Raw genomic sequence first — 16,083 nt, forward strand, 5'->3', positions numbered from 1 at the left:
AGGACTTTGTGATTCCTAGGCAAGTAAGTAGTCTAGCATTGAACTAAATCTCCACTCCCCCAAATGAACTATTTTTAAAAGATAACATTATCTGTATTTTAATACAAATGGATTTCAGATTAATAAATCTCTTGAGATGTTTCTACATTTCTATTTTCAGAATGTAAGACTGAAGGAAATTTTCCCTAGATGATTTTTACTCAGTTTAGTATCAGATAAATTTAATTCTATTTTTGGACATATAGATGAGACATCTCAATAGAATCTTTTCATTTTACACTTTCCTGATTATATGATGCCCATTAAAGGCACTATTTTATTAACATTTAACTTTAAATCAATTAATGTTAATGAATATAATTTTGGTCCTTTCCTAAGTTGATCATCTCCCAACAAATATCATTATGACCGTCTTTTGAGAATACAACATCCTAGTGTACATGTCAGTAAAGTATTAACAATAAACATTTTTTCATGTAAGAAAAGAATATCAGATGATGTTTTAAGCTACATGATGCATCAATAAAAGATGCCCGAGTCATGCTATTATACCAAAATTATATTTTTTTCTTTTCTTCCTTCCTTCCTTTCTTTCTTCCTTTCTTCCTTCCTTCCTTTCTTCCTTCCTTCCTCTGTCTCTGACTCTGTCTCTCTCTCTCTTTCTGATGTTATCTGGTTACCTCTAAAATATGCATCTGGCTTTTATTTGAAGAATTATCCAAATATCAAATTAAAGGAGAGATATCAATTACTCTTTAAATACACATAAACTAAAATCTTCATGAATTCAACAGGTTTTTTGCTGTATAAAACTAAATCCAGATTACTAAGGCAGTTCATCACATAACAGTAACTGCCTTGCAAACCTGATTACTCATGTTCATCCTCGAAATCTCACTCTGAAAGGAAATAATTGCCTCCTGAATGTTATCCTCTCTCTTTCTCATGCACACTATGGCACATGTGAACCCCCAAACACACACACACACACACACACACACACACACACACACACGCATGCATGCATGCATGCGCGTACACACACACACACACACACACAAACACATACCTATTCACATAAGTAAAAATAAACCCCATGGTCTTAGCTAACCAGAATAAATTTTAGAAATGTGTTTGCCAAAGAGTCTTGTATCATTTTAGTAATCGCGCCAAAGTACATATACGATGAAGAAATTAGATAGATGAGAAATGATAGTTATACATACAATCTTAAAAAGAGGATTTAATTTGCTATTGTAGACATTGTATAAAGTCAAAGGTAGAACTAAAATAATAAGGTCAAGAACATTAACACTGCATCATCAAAACTCCCAAATATTATTAATTCCAACACTGAAAATTCTAAATGATATGATTAGACAACTATAACATTCAGAATTTCCTAAATTCCAATTGATATTAAACATTCTTAACATTTCTATATGTCAGGTATAATGGTAATAAAGCTTTAAAAATATGTAAAAATCTATATAATATTAGTATCCTAAGATTTGCACTTAAAAACTTGAAAATCAACTTATGAGCCTCCCTGAATCACAATTAATAAGCCTGATTTAACTTGAAATAGATAATTTGGTAAACATTATGTTTTTAATTTATTAGTAAATTTTATAATCAAAAATTTTAAACTGTATGTGTATTCTCTTCACGTCTATCAAAAAAAATAGAAGGATGTGCAGTGACACATCTTTGGAAAACATAAGCAAAAATGTCACTCATTATTTCCTTAATAGCAAGTTAATAATTATTATAAAGATTATATATATGAGCTATTGTATTAATATTTAGAGCTTTGTTTTTTGAATGGGATTAAGGGCTCCAAAAGATACCATTAAAATACAGAAATTTAATATACACTATTTAACACTCAGATGATGGCAAAAAATAAATTCCACTAAACACTATGAAATTTGAATGTTCAGTCAGCTAAAATATATATAATTGCTAGATTATTAAATTCTTCCATATGAAAATGGACATAGAGATTTAGACTTTAATTGTACAAGGTACATTTTGTAAGCTTTTGAATAAATAGTACAGAACATTGGCATGGCCTATCCTTAGGAAATTATCAGCATATGGGTGTGGGGTTTAACTTCCAACCACAGCACTAGGCTAGATGCAGAGGTATCAGGCCAGGATCTCATAGTGAGAATGAAAAAGAGAACAGAAGAGAGAAAGCAGGAGAAAAGGGGAAGGAAAGATAGAGGGGAGAAAGGCAGAAGAGAGGAAGGAAGAACCAACTTACACATCATTTCTATATCAATTATCCAATCATTATGGAATTTCTGCAAACTAGGATGTTGGAAGCATAAATTGATTTGTTAGGTAGTTCATAAATGGAAAAGCTAGAATTTTAACCTATTGTGTCTTTGTCCCATAGATATGTTATTACTCCATATTCAAATATTACACTACTTTTTGATGTCAGAAATAGGGGCAGGAAGGTTGAAAAGATTCTGATTCTTACTTAGCTCTACAGGATGATATCTAATTGATATTCATTATATTACACAGTTTTATATGAGTTTCTAGCTAACAAAATTATTCTGAGATTTAACAATGCACTTAGTACTAAACCTCTGTTCTATATTTGTTGAAATTTTTATTATTTTTATTTTGTTACAGATTCAGCTGACAAGGTTAAAGTAAACATGTCCAAAAGGGCTTCTGCATCTTGAAGCATAAGGAACAGATGGTCAGATTAATACAGGTGGACTAAATCTGATGAAAATAGGAGATGAGAGTATTAACAGGTGAAGCAGGTGGTGAGGAAAACAGTTTTGTGATTTTTTTTTTTATTGGCTCATGGTCAATGTGGGAAGATGATATCTAAAAGAGATCAATTCTCTTAAAACAGGTATTATCTTTGGGGCAAGTTGCTTTAATAAAATAGAGAGGTTGGTTATGCTTGATGAAAATGAAAAGACTGGGAGAAAAGACTGAAAAGAGCTATAATTAGATCAGTTCTACCTGAAATAGAGCAGCACTGTACAATGTCAGGACAATGTAACACTTTCACTACAATTTTCCTGAGGTGATGAGTTTGTGGAAGGTTGACCAGGACGACCTCATACTGGGTAGTCATAGCTATACTTCTGACTTGACCCAGATGCAGCAGATCACTGCTATTAAATTATCTTTCCAAACAGTAGTAACCCTATTTACTGGGAAAAATCTACTGAGGGAGATAATGTGGCCTGCCTGGTATGTGCCATTCCTCTTCCATAGATTTCTACTGGTGCACTCTTCTGAATTTTTAATTGCACAACTCCGATCTTGTCAATATTTCTACAAGAACTTACCTATAATTTCTTTCTGTTATCTATAATACCTAGCTACAATGCTACACAAATTCAAACATAGTTGGTCCTATTGAACCATTAGTCCAAGTATCACCAACTTCAGATTCCCAAATGCTGAAATTTATGAAATTGTTATGGCCAGATAAAATACCTAAAACTTGTGGCATGACTGAATTGCTTTGCATTGCCATTTAGACATAATCCATCCAAATGTGTTATTCTGGCTCTTATTTACCAGTTCATGTTTCAATGAAAAATCCCAAGATTATTTATAGAATCATTTTAAAAGGCTTAGAATGACAAGATAATATAGATGTGCCAATTTTCAATGGCCTCTCTGCAGCAAGGGAAAGAAAGTCTTGTATGAAATTCAAAGTCATTTTGGTTCTGCCCATTGTTGATGCCCAGTGTTCCCATGAGACAGGCATCTTTACTGCATGGGAAAGCAAAACTGACATGAGAACTTTGCAGTGACCAGCAAAACCCTGACGTAAAAGCAGTGCTTTGTCTTACTCTGAAGTTCGTACCTGAGCGCAAAGCCTCTTTCTGAATGCTTTCATAGTCATGCCAGTCTTTTCTTCTCAGACCATCTGTCCATGAATAGAACGGCCCATCTCCAAGGCCCAGTGGAAATGTCTGTGGAAAAGGAAAGTATTCAAGCATAAAAAAGGATGTATTTTCTTCTGCATGGTTGGTAAACACAGCAGGGCTCATAACAGGCAATGCAAGAACATTTGTTAATTAAATGGCTCCTCTGAGTAGTTTGAGATGAAAATCATTGCTACTGACTGGAAAAACCAACATTTGGAACCACCCTTTTTAACCCTTGAAATGAGAAAATGCCGCTCCTACAACCCCGTGTCATTAAACATTTTATTTAATCTAGACACTTTGTTGAGCACAGCTTATGCTCCCTAGTTGTTTCCATTTGCTTAATGTGTAGCTATTGATATGCTAAATTAATTTTGCTTGTGACTGATAAAGTATTATTTGTTTTGATCAAAAATATTTGAATGGCTTTTTAATGTTATCAACAACTGTTCATTGAATGTTCACTGAGATTGGCACTATATGAAATGCTTTAAATATTGAACTTTTAAATTATAGTAACAACCTTTGGTGGCAAATCCCAATTTTTCTGGAAATTAAACTGAAGCCTAGAGAATTATAACAACTTTGTTGAAAGCACTGTGCCCACATCAAGTTTTAAATTACTCTTTGAAGACTGCCATTGTGGCCTTAGGTGACATCAGTGTACTGAATTCTATCTGATTTTGGGTAAAGTACAGTTCATGTTTACACTGAAGGTTCAATTGGACACCCAGCCTTCAACTGTAGTTAGGACACACATCTTATGTATGGTGATACCAATTTGGAAATATCTCTTGCTTACATTGCTTGAGTACCTTTATTTCATAAATCATGTCAATGGTTTAGAATAAGACACAAAATTACTTTGAAAGAAATTTATTTTAACAATCATAGTAATCACATAAATAATTTATATATTACATAAGGAAGCAAATTATACAAGGTAGGAAAAGTCAATTTGGTGAAAATGAATAAATCCAATTATGTATTTTTCCTTAAGAGCATTTTCAAGGCAAAAAGAATATCCCACTTTTTAGTTTTAGGTGTTATTTTCATTTCACCTCTTTATTTACCATTGTTTTATTCTTATAGCTTATAGAATAATCATGTTATGAAAGGATAAAAATAAAATGTAATGTTTTAAATAGAACAAGAGGGTTTAAGTCAGAGAAAAGATTTTCCTGTTTAGATGACAAATGTACCCAGTTCAACCTTTTGTAACAGTATAGGTCTTTGTGGTAGGAAACAGGAAAAAAGACAAAGAAGAAAGATAATGGAGACAATATGTGAAATATGAACAGCAATGAAGATGAGATTACTTAATATAGGAAAAGCTAAAATTTATAAGGAATTGCATTTAGAGCATACATCCTATTATTTATATTAGCCATGTATTTTTTTATAACTAGTGAACAATAATAAAAACCTATATCCACATAGATAATGCTTACTTTTAAACATGGCTTGCAAATGAATAGATTTGACATGGTACTTGGAAAAAAATTATGAAACAAAAACGCTCTCTGGTTACTTAGCATGCTGCGTTTCCCTTGTTTGAGTATACTTAACTTAGAGAACTCATTGTAACTCTTACTTCATATTTATATTCTCTACAAAAGAAAGGACATAAAAGAGACATCCAGAAAACCAATAGTTGGATTGTCACGAACTTAACATAAATGAAAAAAAAAAATCTTGTTTGTAAGGCAGCTCAAGAATTTGAGAGCAAAATTATAACAGGCTTCTTTTTTTTTTTTTCAGAAGTAACATTTTCTTTACATGTATGTTACTCAAATTAGAATGGCTGATATGGCTGATTTGGTTGCTTTGAGGGACCAAAGAGACCAAATCCCGCGTCCTAATCTGATTCCTCCGACTCTTCCTAGGCTTCGACCTTGGCTGGGGCTGCAGCAGAAGCAGCATTGGTGGTGGCAGCCACAGGGCCAGCAACAGCAAATGCAGATAGATCAACCAAAAAGGCCTTGACCTTTTCAGCAAGTAGGAATATATACTCAGTCTCCACAAAGCCAGATCCCGATTGTACCCATTGATCGTAGAGTGTAGCACTGAGACAACATTCAGGTAACCAATCTGCAGACAAACACTAGCAACACTTCAGACACCCTCTAGGAAGCTAGAGTGCAGAGTCTGCTCTGTGATGTCAAGCACTTCCGGGTTATAATTGATGGCATTGCCAAACATCTGCTGGATGACCAGCGGGAAGGAGAAAGGAGAAGAGATGTTCGCCATGTTCAGCAGTGTGGGCTTTCCTGGCTCCTTTGTCTCCAGCTTTTATCAGCTGCACACCACAGAGGATTTCATTGGTGGCCCTGGAGATTTTAGTGGTGATGCCTAAAGCTTGGAAGAAATAGGTCTTCTTGGGTCCCAGACCAGTATTCTGGGCTAGCACAGTAACCTCACATGGGGCAATGGCACAAGAATGGTCAGCAGCCAGCATCTTATTGGCCAGCAGGCATCAGAATGGCTAAAATGAAAACACCAATGACAGTTTATGCTGGAGAGGATGTGAAAAAAAGGCGAACAGTCCTCTATTGCTGGTGGGAGTGTAAACTTGTACAACCACTTTGCCAATCAGTATGGCAGTTCCTCAGGAAAATGGGAACCAATCTATCTCAAGATCCAGCAATTCCACTCTTATGCATATACCCAATAAGAACATCTGATCAACTATGTTAACAGAAGTACTATTTGTAATACCCAGAACCCAGAGCCAACCTATTGTCCCCCACCCACCTCCCTCAACCCTGATAACAGAAGAATGGATACACAAAATATGGTACATTTACACAATGGATTACTACTCAGCGGGAAAAAACAATGGAATCTTGAAATTCCCAGGCAAATGAAGGGAACTAGAAAAACCATAATAAGTGAGGTAACCCAGGTACAGAAAAGAAAGACAAGCATCATATATACTCACTCATATACAGATATTAGACATAGAGCAAAGGTTTGCCAGAATAAAATCCATACCTCCAGAGGAGCTAGGAAACAAGGAGGACTATAAGAGAGACATACATGATCCCCCAGTGAAGGGGAAAGGGACAAGAGCCCCTGAACAAATTGGGAGCATGGGGGAGGGGAGGGAGGGGAAACAGGAGGGGAGAAGTGGAGAGAGAGGAGAACACGAGGGATGATTCAATAAGGAGATAGAGGAGAGCAAGAAAAGAGACCTATCAATAGTGGGAGCCAGACATTATAGGTTTAAAGAGAAATCTGGCAGTAGAGAATTGTACAGAGATCCTCAAGGATGACCTCGAGTAAGAATCTAAGCAATATTGGAGAGGCTACCTTAAATATCCTTCCCCTATAGTGAGATTGGTGACTACCTTATATGCCATCCTAAAGCCTTCATCCAGTAGCTGATGGAAGCAAAAGCAGAGATCCACAGCTAAGCATTAAGACAAATGACTAGAATCCACTTTCGGAGAGGGAAGAATGATGAGCAAAGTGGCCAAGACCACACTGTGAAAACTCAAAGAAAGAGCTGACCTAAGGAAGTAGGAACTTATGGACTCCAGTCTGACAGCTGGTGAACCAACATAGGACCAAACCAGGCCCCCCTGAATGTGGGTGTAAAATAGGAGGACTGGGCACATAGTAAATTCAAGCAAGCCTGTAATCCACTGCAGTATCTTGGAGGGAGAAACAACAACAAAATTAAAAACCCTAATAAAGTGGGAAAATTGGGACAGTAAATTAGGCTTGATGAGAAACAATGTACAAAAGAGAAGGATAAAAGTATTTGCTATTTGATTCTGTATGAATATTCTAACCTGACAATTTGCTAAACAAAAATCAGTGATATAGATATAATAAAGGGATATAGTAAATGAATTTTAGTAGTAATTTAGTAAATAAAACTAATATCACAAAAATTATCAAAGACAAGCAATGTACATGTTACCTAAAAATTGAAAGCATATAGTTAAATAAAGATAATAAAAGTTAACCAAAAAAGATAAAGTTTAAAATACTTGTTTCATAAAAGAGATCTTGCAGGAAAGGAGACAGGGTGAGGACATTCCTGGTTAACATTACAGATATAGACGTTCTTGTATAATTGAACGTTGAAAGTAGTGTCCAGCATTGGTTTTCTGTAAAACAAACATCTTGAATACTGTGTTCATGTCTTATGTGTTATTAATCAGTGTTGTGATCCTGTAAGGTTAGCTGGCATAGTAAGAATGCTTTATGTTGGAGGAGGGATCATGCTAAAGCAAAATATCTGACACTATACACCTTCTACACCTTCATAAATGATGTCTGAGGATTTCCTGTTAATGCCACTTCTACCTACATCACAGCTTGTCACCAAGCAGCAATGCAAATGATAAGAAACACAGCACATCAGTCCTGACACATGTGTATTAATAAAGGAAACTAAATAGAAGCAAAGGACAGATGTCTTGTTCTCAGGTTGATGTTTTTCTGCTTACTAAAGAGTTCATGAGTGGAAGAGTGACACAGTTATGATTAGTTCAACTAATCAGAAGACTATGTGCCATAATTTCTGGAATAGTCTCCTCACTGACAGCCTATGATTAAGGATATTCTTATATCCTTCCTACCTGACACAATGGTGGGCTAAAGAAACTGAATCAACATATAAAGTCCCTCACAGAAGGGGGAAGGGACAAGTCCCCCAGAGCACAGGGGAAGTGGGGATCAATGAGTGGAGAGTAGGAGAAAGAGAGGGGGAGGAGAGGAAAGCACGTGTGACTAGGAAGATTGAGTCAGAGTAGGAATAGAAGATAGGGGAGAGGGGGAGAGAGAGAGAGAGAGAGAGAGAGAGAGAGAGAGAGAGAGAGAGAGAGCATAAAAGAGGAAGCCATTATTGGTTGGAAGAGAAAACTGAACCTAAAGAAAGGTCTAGAGACCTACAAGACTGCTGCCAACTAACAATTTGAGCAACCGTGGAAAGGCTATCAACAACTAACTTATCCATGGAGCCCTCATGTAATACCTGTTGGAAACAGAAGGAAACACCCATACCTAAACACTGAGTCGAACTAGAATCCAGATGAAAACGGAGAGGACAAGACCGGGTTGCGAAAACACATAAAGACAGCTTACCTGCACAAGGAGGAGCTGATGGGACCCCCCCCCCCAGACTGATAGCTGGGAAGCCAGCATGGGACTGGCTCAGGTCCCCCAGAATATGGGTCTCAGCCAGAAGGACTGAGCAGTCTAAGGGACCTCAGACAGTGGAACCAGGATGTATCTCTGGAGCACAAAAGGATCTTGGGGACACATTCCCCATGGAGGGATACAGCCTTAACCTAGAGACAGGAAAGAAATCCTAGTCCCTACTTCAAATGACCTGACAGATCTACATGACCGCACCTGGATGGCATTGCCCTACTTGTGGAATAAGGGTGGGGGGATGGGAGGGGAGGGTGGTCAGGGTGCATGTGAGGGGGCAGAGAGGGTAAAAGGGATGGAGGTAGGAAGGGAAAGGGAACTGGGATTGACATGTAAAATAATAAATTAAATTAAAAAAATAACTGAATCAATTGCAGTGTATCTGTATAGTAGTAACAATTCCAAAAGTATACTCATCTAGTAAATGACCCATTAGTGGTCTGACCTTTCCTTTTGAGCTTGTGCCCCTTTGCTACCTTCCTGCCTTTTCAAATCCTATGCCCCTGCATGATTATAGAGATGCAGATCCATTGTCTACAACTATGTTGTAAGATAAATATGAAAAGCATTATACCTTCATGAGTCCTCTATTTCAGACCCATCAGTAGGTCAACCATTTATATGTAAGAACACTTTCTGTGAACATTTTATTCTTAATTATACTGTCACATTTAATTAACTATAAAAGAATACCAAGAAAAAGAAAGAATGCTTTAACCAGAAACCATATAGAGTAGTTAGAACTTGAACACAGAATTTATCAAAAATTAATATACTTTTGTGTGGATCAAGAGAAGGTTTCTAGGCAACAAGTTACTGATGGGAGATGTCACTCTGTAAATATGTTTCTCTTGTTAGTTAATAAATAAAGCACTGTTGGCCTATAGGGAAGCAAGATATGCAGGAGTATGGAACAAGGAGGATTCTGGGAGATGTAATAGAGAGAGTCAAAATGTAGGAACAAGAGGACTAAACAGTCCAGACCCTATCTCTGGTAAGACCATGGGGAAACACTTAGATTGATAGAAATGAGTTTACATTTAAAACAGAGGTAGCCAATAAGAAACACTAGTTACAGGCCAACAGTTTCATAACAAATACAGTGTCTCTGTGTGTTATTTGGGGTTTATGTTGCTGTGGGACCAGGATGGCTGGAAAGTGCTTGTAATGTGTTACCAGGGACAGAAAGATAAAATGTGGGGTGAGTTCATGATACATGTGGTATACATGTTCTCGGGACTGATATATTTGAAGACTACCATGTTACAAAGGAAACTATCTAGTTATAAAATTTCTTCCGAGAGCTACCTCTGTAAAACAAAACAACTTGTGAATAAGAATAAGATGATCTTTGCCATTTCTGTTAGAGAAATCTTTTTTTTAATCACAGTATAATGTGGTGATATTATATTAGTATGTCATGTGGAAGAACAAATGTATTCTAAAACCTATCATAGGTTTTATCAATGAATAAATTGACGTATTTCACAATAAACTATATATGAAATACTTGACGTTTTATTTGTAAGATACTCTGATCTTGTAGAAGGATTCTGAATCCATAGAAACAATTATAAACTGGGATTTCTAATGATGGACAGGGACTCTATAACACCTGTCATTCCTTTAATAAACTGGTATGGATTTAGTCTAATAAAACCAGTACTTCTTGTATCTACATCAAATGAAATTTTAAGCAGTAAATCAGAGTAAGCATGTAGCATTGACTTATCATAAAACAGTAAACTAATATCAATTTTTAACATCTCAATTCTTTTATTGAATATTTGCTTAATATTTCAATCTTTTGAAAGTTATAGTTCAATTGCAAAAACAATGTTATATAAATGATACATTATACAGAGTGATATCTATTAATATAAATATTAATATGATATAGTGATATATTTGAATTCATACACTGGGCCTGACTAAATTTCTTGTACATTAACATCACCTTCCATTTTCCTTTAGACAATTGGACACTACAGAAAAGCAATATTATGGATATGAAAAAAATGCATAATCAACATTTGTTATATATAATTATATATGACAAACAACAAATATGTATACATATATTCGTCATATATAATTATATATATAATTCAACTATAAGATGTTGAATTAGAGTTCAGAAAATTTAAATTTACACATTAATGATACAAAGATTAAGTATCTAACATCAGGCAAACTTGAATTGTAAATAACACAGATGTCTTTAAATTATATGAATAGAAAGAAAAGCACAACAAAGAGTGATTTTCATGATTCTTCATTATCCAAACTTTATTATGTAAAATTATTTAGGCAAAAGTTAGGAAACAATGTGAGAAAAATAAAAAAAAATCATACTTGGGATTTTGAACTCCATGAATTACACAGCAGTGGGTACTGAAATTATGTGGAACATAGAAATGAAAATATTATTTTGCTATCGTTATGAAGTCTTTTTCCTTCCTGAGCTGGAAATGAATAGTAGAGTCTTTAATATGTCTTGAATGATGAAAAACGTGTCTGCATCTCTGTATACCCATAGACCATATTGATCAGTTAGTATCTCACATAAAAATCATTTTTAGATTATAAAACAAACTTCCTCTTTAAATTTTGCAGAGTTTCTCAAATGTGTCACTGGCAATATTACCCCAGAAAACAGAAAATAAAATAAGCTTTGAGATGCTAAGAAATTTTGGAATGAACCCTCTTTATTTTATGACTTTATCTAAGATCAGCTGTAACAGGGTCAAGATGTAGATATAATGGAAGGGAAAGGCGTGCACTAGACTGTGCACTATATATCACAAGGTTTCTCTAAAGAAGCTGAAAATATGGATGTTTGTATAAAAATATTGATTTGAAAAGTGTTTAACTCAAGTGTTTGTAAAACACATTATGTTGAATCATATCATTAGGATATATCAAAGTGACAATTGCCAATCTGAAGCACCTTCCCAGAGATACGTCATGACTTTACACATGACCTTTCCTACAACCTTCCTCAGAAATGGATGGTATTATGTTCACTTTGGAACAGTCTTAGTTGAGCTTACCAAGACATTGAGCTTGCAAATTTACTCCTCATATTTAAATTAGTTTATGAACTCTTGAGAGCACAGAGTGATTTTCCTTACGAGATGATTGCAGAGATGATGTCAATAATCCAGCATTGTTACAGAAAATGAAACATAGGATGAACAGATTTTTGAAAGTCAAAATTGTCAGGAGACTGAGTTCTGAGGAATGTACTAATGTGATAATTTGATTTGGGGATAATGGCCCATCAATTGATTGACTTTATACTTCCAGATTAGATTCCTTCTCTCAACAATATGCTGGTATGCAGAACACACAACTGAAATGTTACAAATTTTATCATATAATACTTTTTACCTTTATTATGTATGTTAGCCTATGAGATGAATTTTTAAAGGCGTTTAAGAATTTTACATTCTTTTAATAATGAAAATGTTTTATTTTCTATGTCTACAAGGATGTAACATAATGGATCACATTTGAAAGCCCTAATATCTCTTTACTTCTGGAACTATCCTGTAACTATTTTATAAATAATACATTCCTTCTGTTGTCTCCAAAAAAGTGAAATACTATATTTTTACAGACAAAAGTCAGGATACCCCTTATTTTATGATTTCTTGGGAAGCTTGTGAAAATTTTTCCAAAGATGCTTCACATTTAAATAGCTGAAAAAGAAAAAGAAAACATATGTTAATGCCCCTTATACTATTCTAAATCTTAACTATGAACATAGTGATATGTCAGCTAACAGTTTTGGTGACCAAAGACATCTGCAGTAAGCTGTTCTTACAATAAGAACAGTGATCTGATTGAACTTGTTGGTTATATAAAAAACAACCTTGAGAGAAGTTGGAGGGGGGAAATAATATAATCAAAATATAGTATATGAAAATTTTATTGAATGAAAACTAATGCAAAAGGGAAGAAACTCAAAACACACAATACTGTCTTCACTGGTTTAAGTAGGGTTAAAAATACAGCAGTTTTAATCAAGTGACCATAGTCTCTTTGCAACTACATGTATGGTGCAGGAGAGTTGTGATAATGACCCTAAAATTTAGTATAATGTTTATTTTCATTTTGGCAACAGAAAGATATTAATCACCAGGAAAGCCCTCCCAAACTTCCTGCTCTGTAACAGCATACCTTAGGGAAATATTGAGGAGATCAGCATCTTACAAAGATGACAAGAAGGCTGAGAATTTTTCCCAACATCTAGGTATTTTCATTGTAAATCTTAAGAGAAAACTGAAAGAAGAGGAAAAAGAAAGAGAAAAGAAGAAAAAAAAAGTTAGCATGGAAATGAAGGTTACAACTGAGGAAATATAAAAACAATGAAAGATCATGTTTTAAAAAACATATTATATTAACCTTCAGGAATCATCTGTCCCCCTCTTGATGGCAGATCCACACACTTGCAGTTTTCTGGGGTTTTAAGCCTGGGTCTCATGGCCCCCTGAATCTTTCTTCAGAAGGACATCAGGTGGTGCCTCTAAAACTCCACCCTATCAATTCGTCAGGAAAAACATAGCATCCTCAGGTGTTCTCCAGGATCAATATTATCTTAAACCGTGATTCTATTTCCTTATTAATCTGAACTTAGCACAGAAAAATGAAAGGAGAATTAGAGAGCAAAAGCAATGACCTTTTGTCATGATAGGTATGACTATGACAAAGGAACCAAGAAAAAAATTTAAATAATATCAGCCCTTCCAAGTGGTAAGCCAGAAAGTGTTCTAAATAGGTACTAACAAAATAAATAGTGCGATAAAATATACCCAATGGTACCCATGCCAATGAAGTTAATTTACAACTAAGAAATGATTAAATGTCAGTATGTGTTCATTATCTTTTATAATTCTAAAACATCACTTTATTAAACATGCTTTATCTCGGGTTACATTGTTGTGAAAACTGACATTATCACCACTACTACAGCCAAATGTGTGCAGATATCAATGTGACTTCAGCTCCATCTCCAGTGATGTCTTTTACTTTTAAGTTTGTAAGAATTTTAAATAACTTTTATAGCAATACTAATTTTTTGACTGAAGGTAAGAATGAATACAAGTGAAACATGCAAATTTCATGGTTAAAAGGCTCATAAATATATTCTCTGGCTTATCTGAGATAGTGTTGAAAGCACATTCATTTTTGGGATATTTAGGGGAAAAACACACATTGTAAATCACCAGAAATTTAGCAAACATTGACTTTTTACTTTTCAGAACCCTGACAACCTAACATATACAATAGTTCATTCTTGAGTCAACCATTATGTCATGCTCTGCTTCTATCAGCAATATGCTCCAATTATTTGTCACAATGCTCATCTTTTCCACTTGCAACATTTTAATAAGTTCAAACTCCAACGTTCAACTTATCAATCAAACAGTGTTCCCAAAATGTCTCCTCTGGCACTAAAAACACAACTGAAACCCAAGCAATATATATCTCTCAGAGACATTACAGTCTAAGAAAAAGACACTCTCTCAAGCTAATATGAATTAGTCATCTGTCATGTGGTTAATATTGTTCTTCATGCTTGGAATTTATCAATCATTAAAACAAATAAAAAGATGAATTCTTATTATATAAAGGTGATATTGAAATAAAGAGTTGTCCATATAAAATTACCTTTAATGAGCTCCTTCTTATATTAAAAAATATTGTAGAAGGTGAGAGTTCTGCTTTCTGAGGAGTAACTAATTTAATTTTCACAAGACTGAGCAGAAAAACTGTCTGGTAGAAAACCCCATTCATTAGAGTAGTAGTTCTCAAACTGGATATTGCCTGACCATTTCACATGGGTCACTTGAGGGCATATGTATCAAATATTCACATTATGACTCATAACAGTAAGAAAATTACAGGTATGAAGTAGAAATGACAATAATTTTCTTATGTCACTACAACACAAAGAACTATATTAAGAGTTCACAGCATTAGAAAGGTTGAGAACCACTGTATTAGAGTAATGAGCAATAATATTTAATAATATTTTTCCTTTAAAGTTTTACTTCAAAAAATATACAGGATACTGTGCTTAAGCCAGATACCTGTTCTTATGTACATCAGCCATTTTTCAAGGACTAATATAAGGAATATAATATTTTTGCTTTTAATACTATTGGCAATCCAACATAAATACAGTTTGTCTACAATGCTCCAGGGAGGGGAATAATCTCCACTTCCTTAAATACCAAATGATAAAATGTCAAGACTTCATAAGTATTAGAAAAAGTATTTTAAATCTAAATCTAAAAAGGGAATTGGACTGTGGACTTTCAAAGCTAATTATTTTAAAAAAAACCAATGAAGATGTTTTCTAAGCTCCTAATTTAGAGTTTCTTGTTCAACAAATTGTAGACATAAAAGACAATAGATCATTGTCTTTTCTGGTATCTACTCTGCACTCTGAAAATAATTTGCTTACGAGAAAAGCAATTTCAATTATTATAATTATAGCTTGCATTCAGTTTAATGATGTTAATTAAAATTGAATTTAAAAAACTCTTTTTATATAGAACTTTGATACTGTACTGAATGACACTGAATTTTGGGAAAGATTTATCAGCATTCGGTTTTGTAACAAATTAATAAAGATCTTTACAGTATCTATCACTTCTGTTACAGGTGACAACTACAAAACAATGCATTTTATTCTATTTTGTTATACATAATGTCTTTTAAAAAGTTATCGTTGAGAAGGTTATTTTGTATTAATGCTAATCCTTGATTATAGTGAATTTCTTATAACTTTCCAAGTATAGTAAAGTAAGCAGTAAATTACACAGGACACTCAAACATTATTTTAAAATAGGATTGTGCTAAATGGTTTGTATGAATTGTAGTCTACTGCAAGTATTTGTGATCAAGGTGATTAAACACATTTTGAGAAGATGTTCCAAAAGGTATTGAATTTAGAAATATGCATTCCTACATTAAACAGAATATCATC

At 34.3% G+C, this 16,083-nt stretch overlaps 1 protein-coding gene across 1 annotated transcript in view; it reads right to left on the reverse strand.

Annotated features, from left to right (window-relative positions):
* The window catches only part of Galntl6 (polypeptide N-acetylgalactosaminyltransferase like 6), a 1,089,910-nt gene that overhangs the window by 689,525 nt on the left and 384,302 nt on the right, over positions 1 to 16,083 (reverse strand). Inside the window, exon 2 of the mRNA XM_051182453.1 lies at positions 3,854 to 3,962. Within this exon, the coding sequence (XP_051038410.1) occupies positions 3,854 to 3,962 (109 nt within the window). The remainder of the gene's footprint in view (positions 1 to 3,853; positions 3,963 to 16,083) is intronic.

Source organism: Phodopus roborovskii, unplaced genomic scaffold (assembly GCF_943737965.1).
Source record: "Phodopus roborovskii unplaced genomic scaffold, PHOROB, whole genome shotgun sequence".
Lineage (NCBI taxonomy): Eukaryota > Metazoa > Chordata > Mammalia > Rodentia > Cricetidae > Phodopus > Phodopus roborovskii.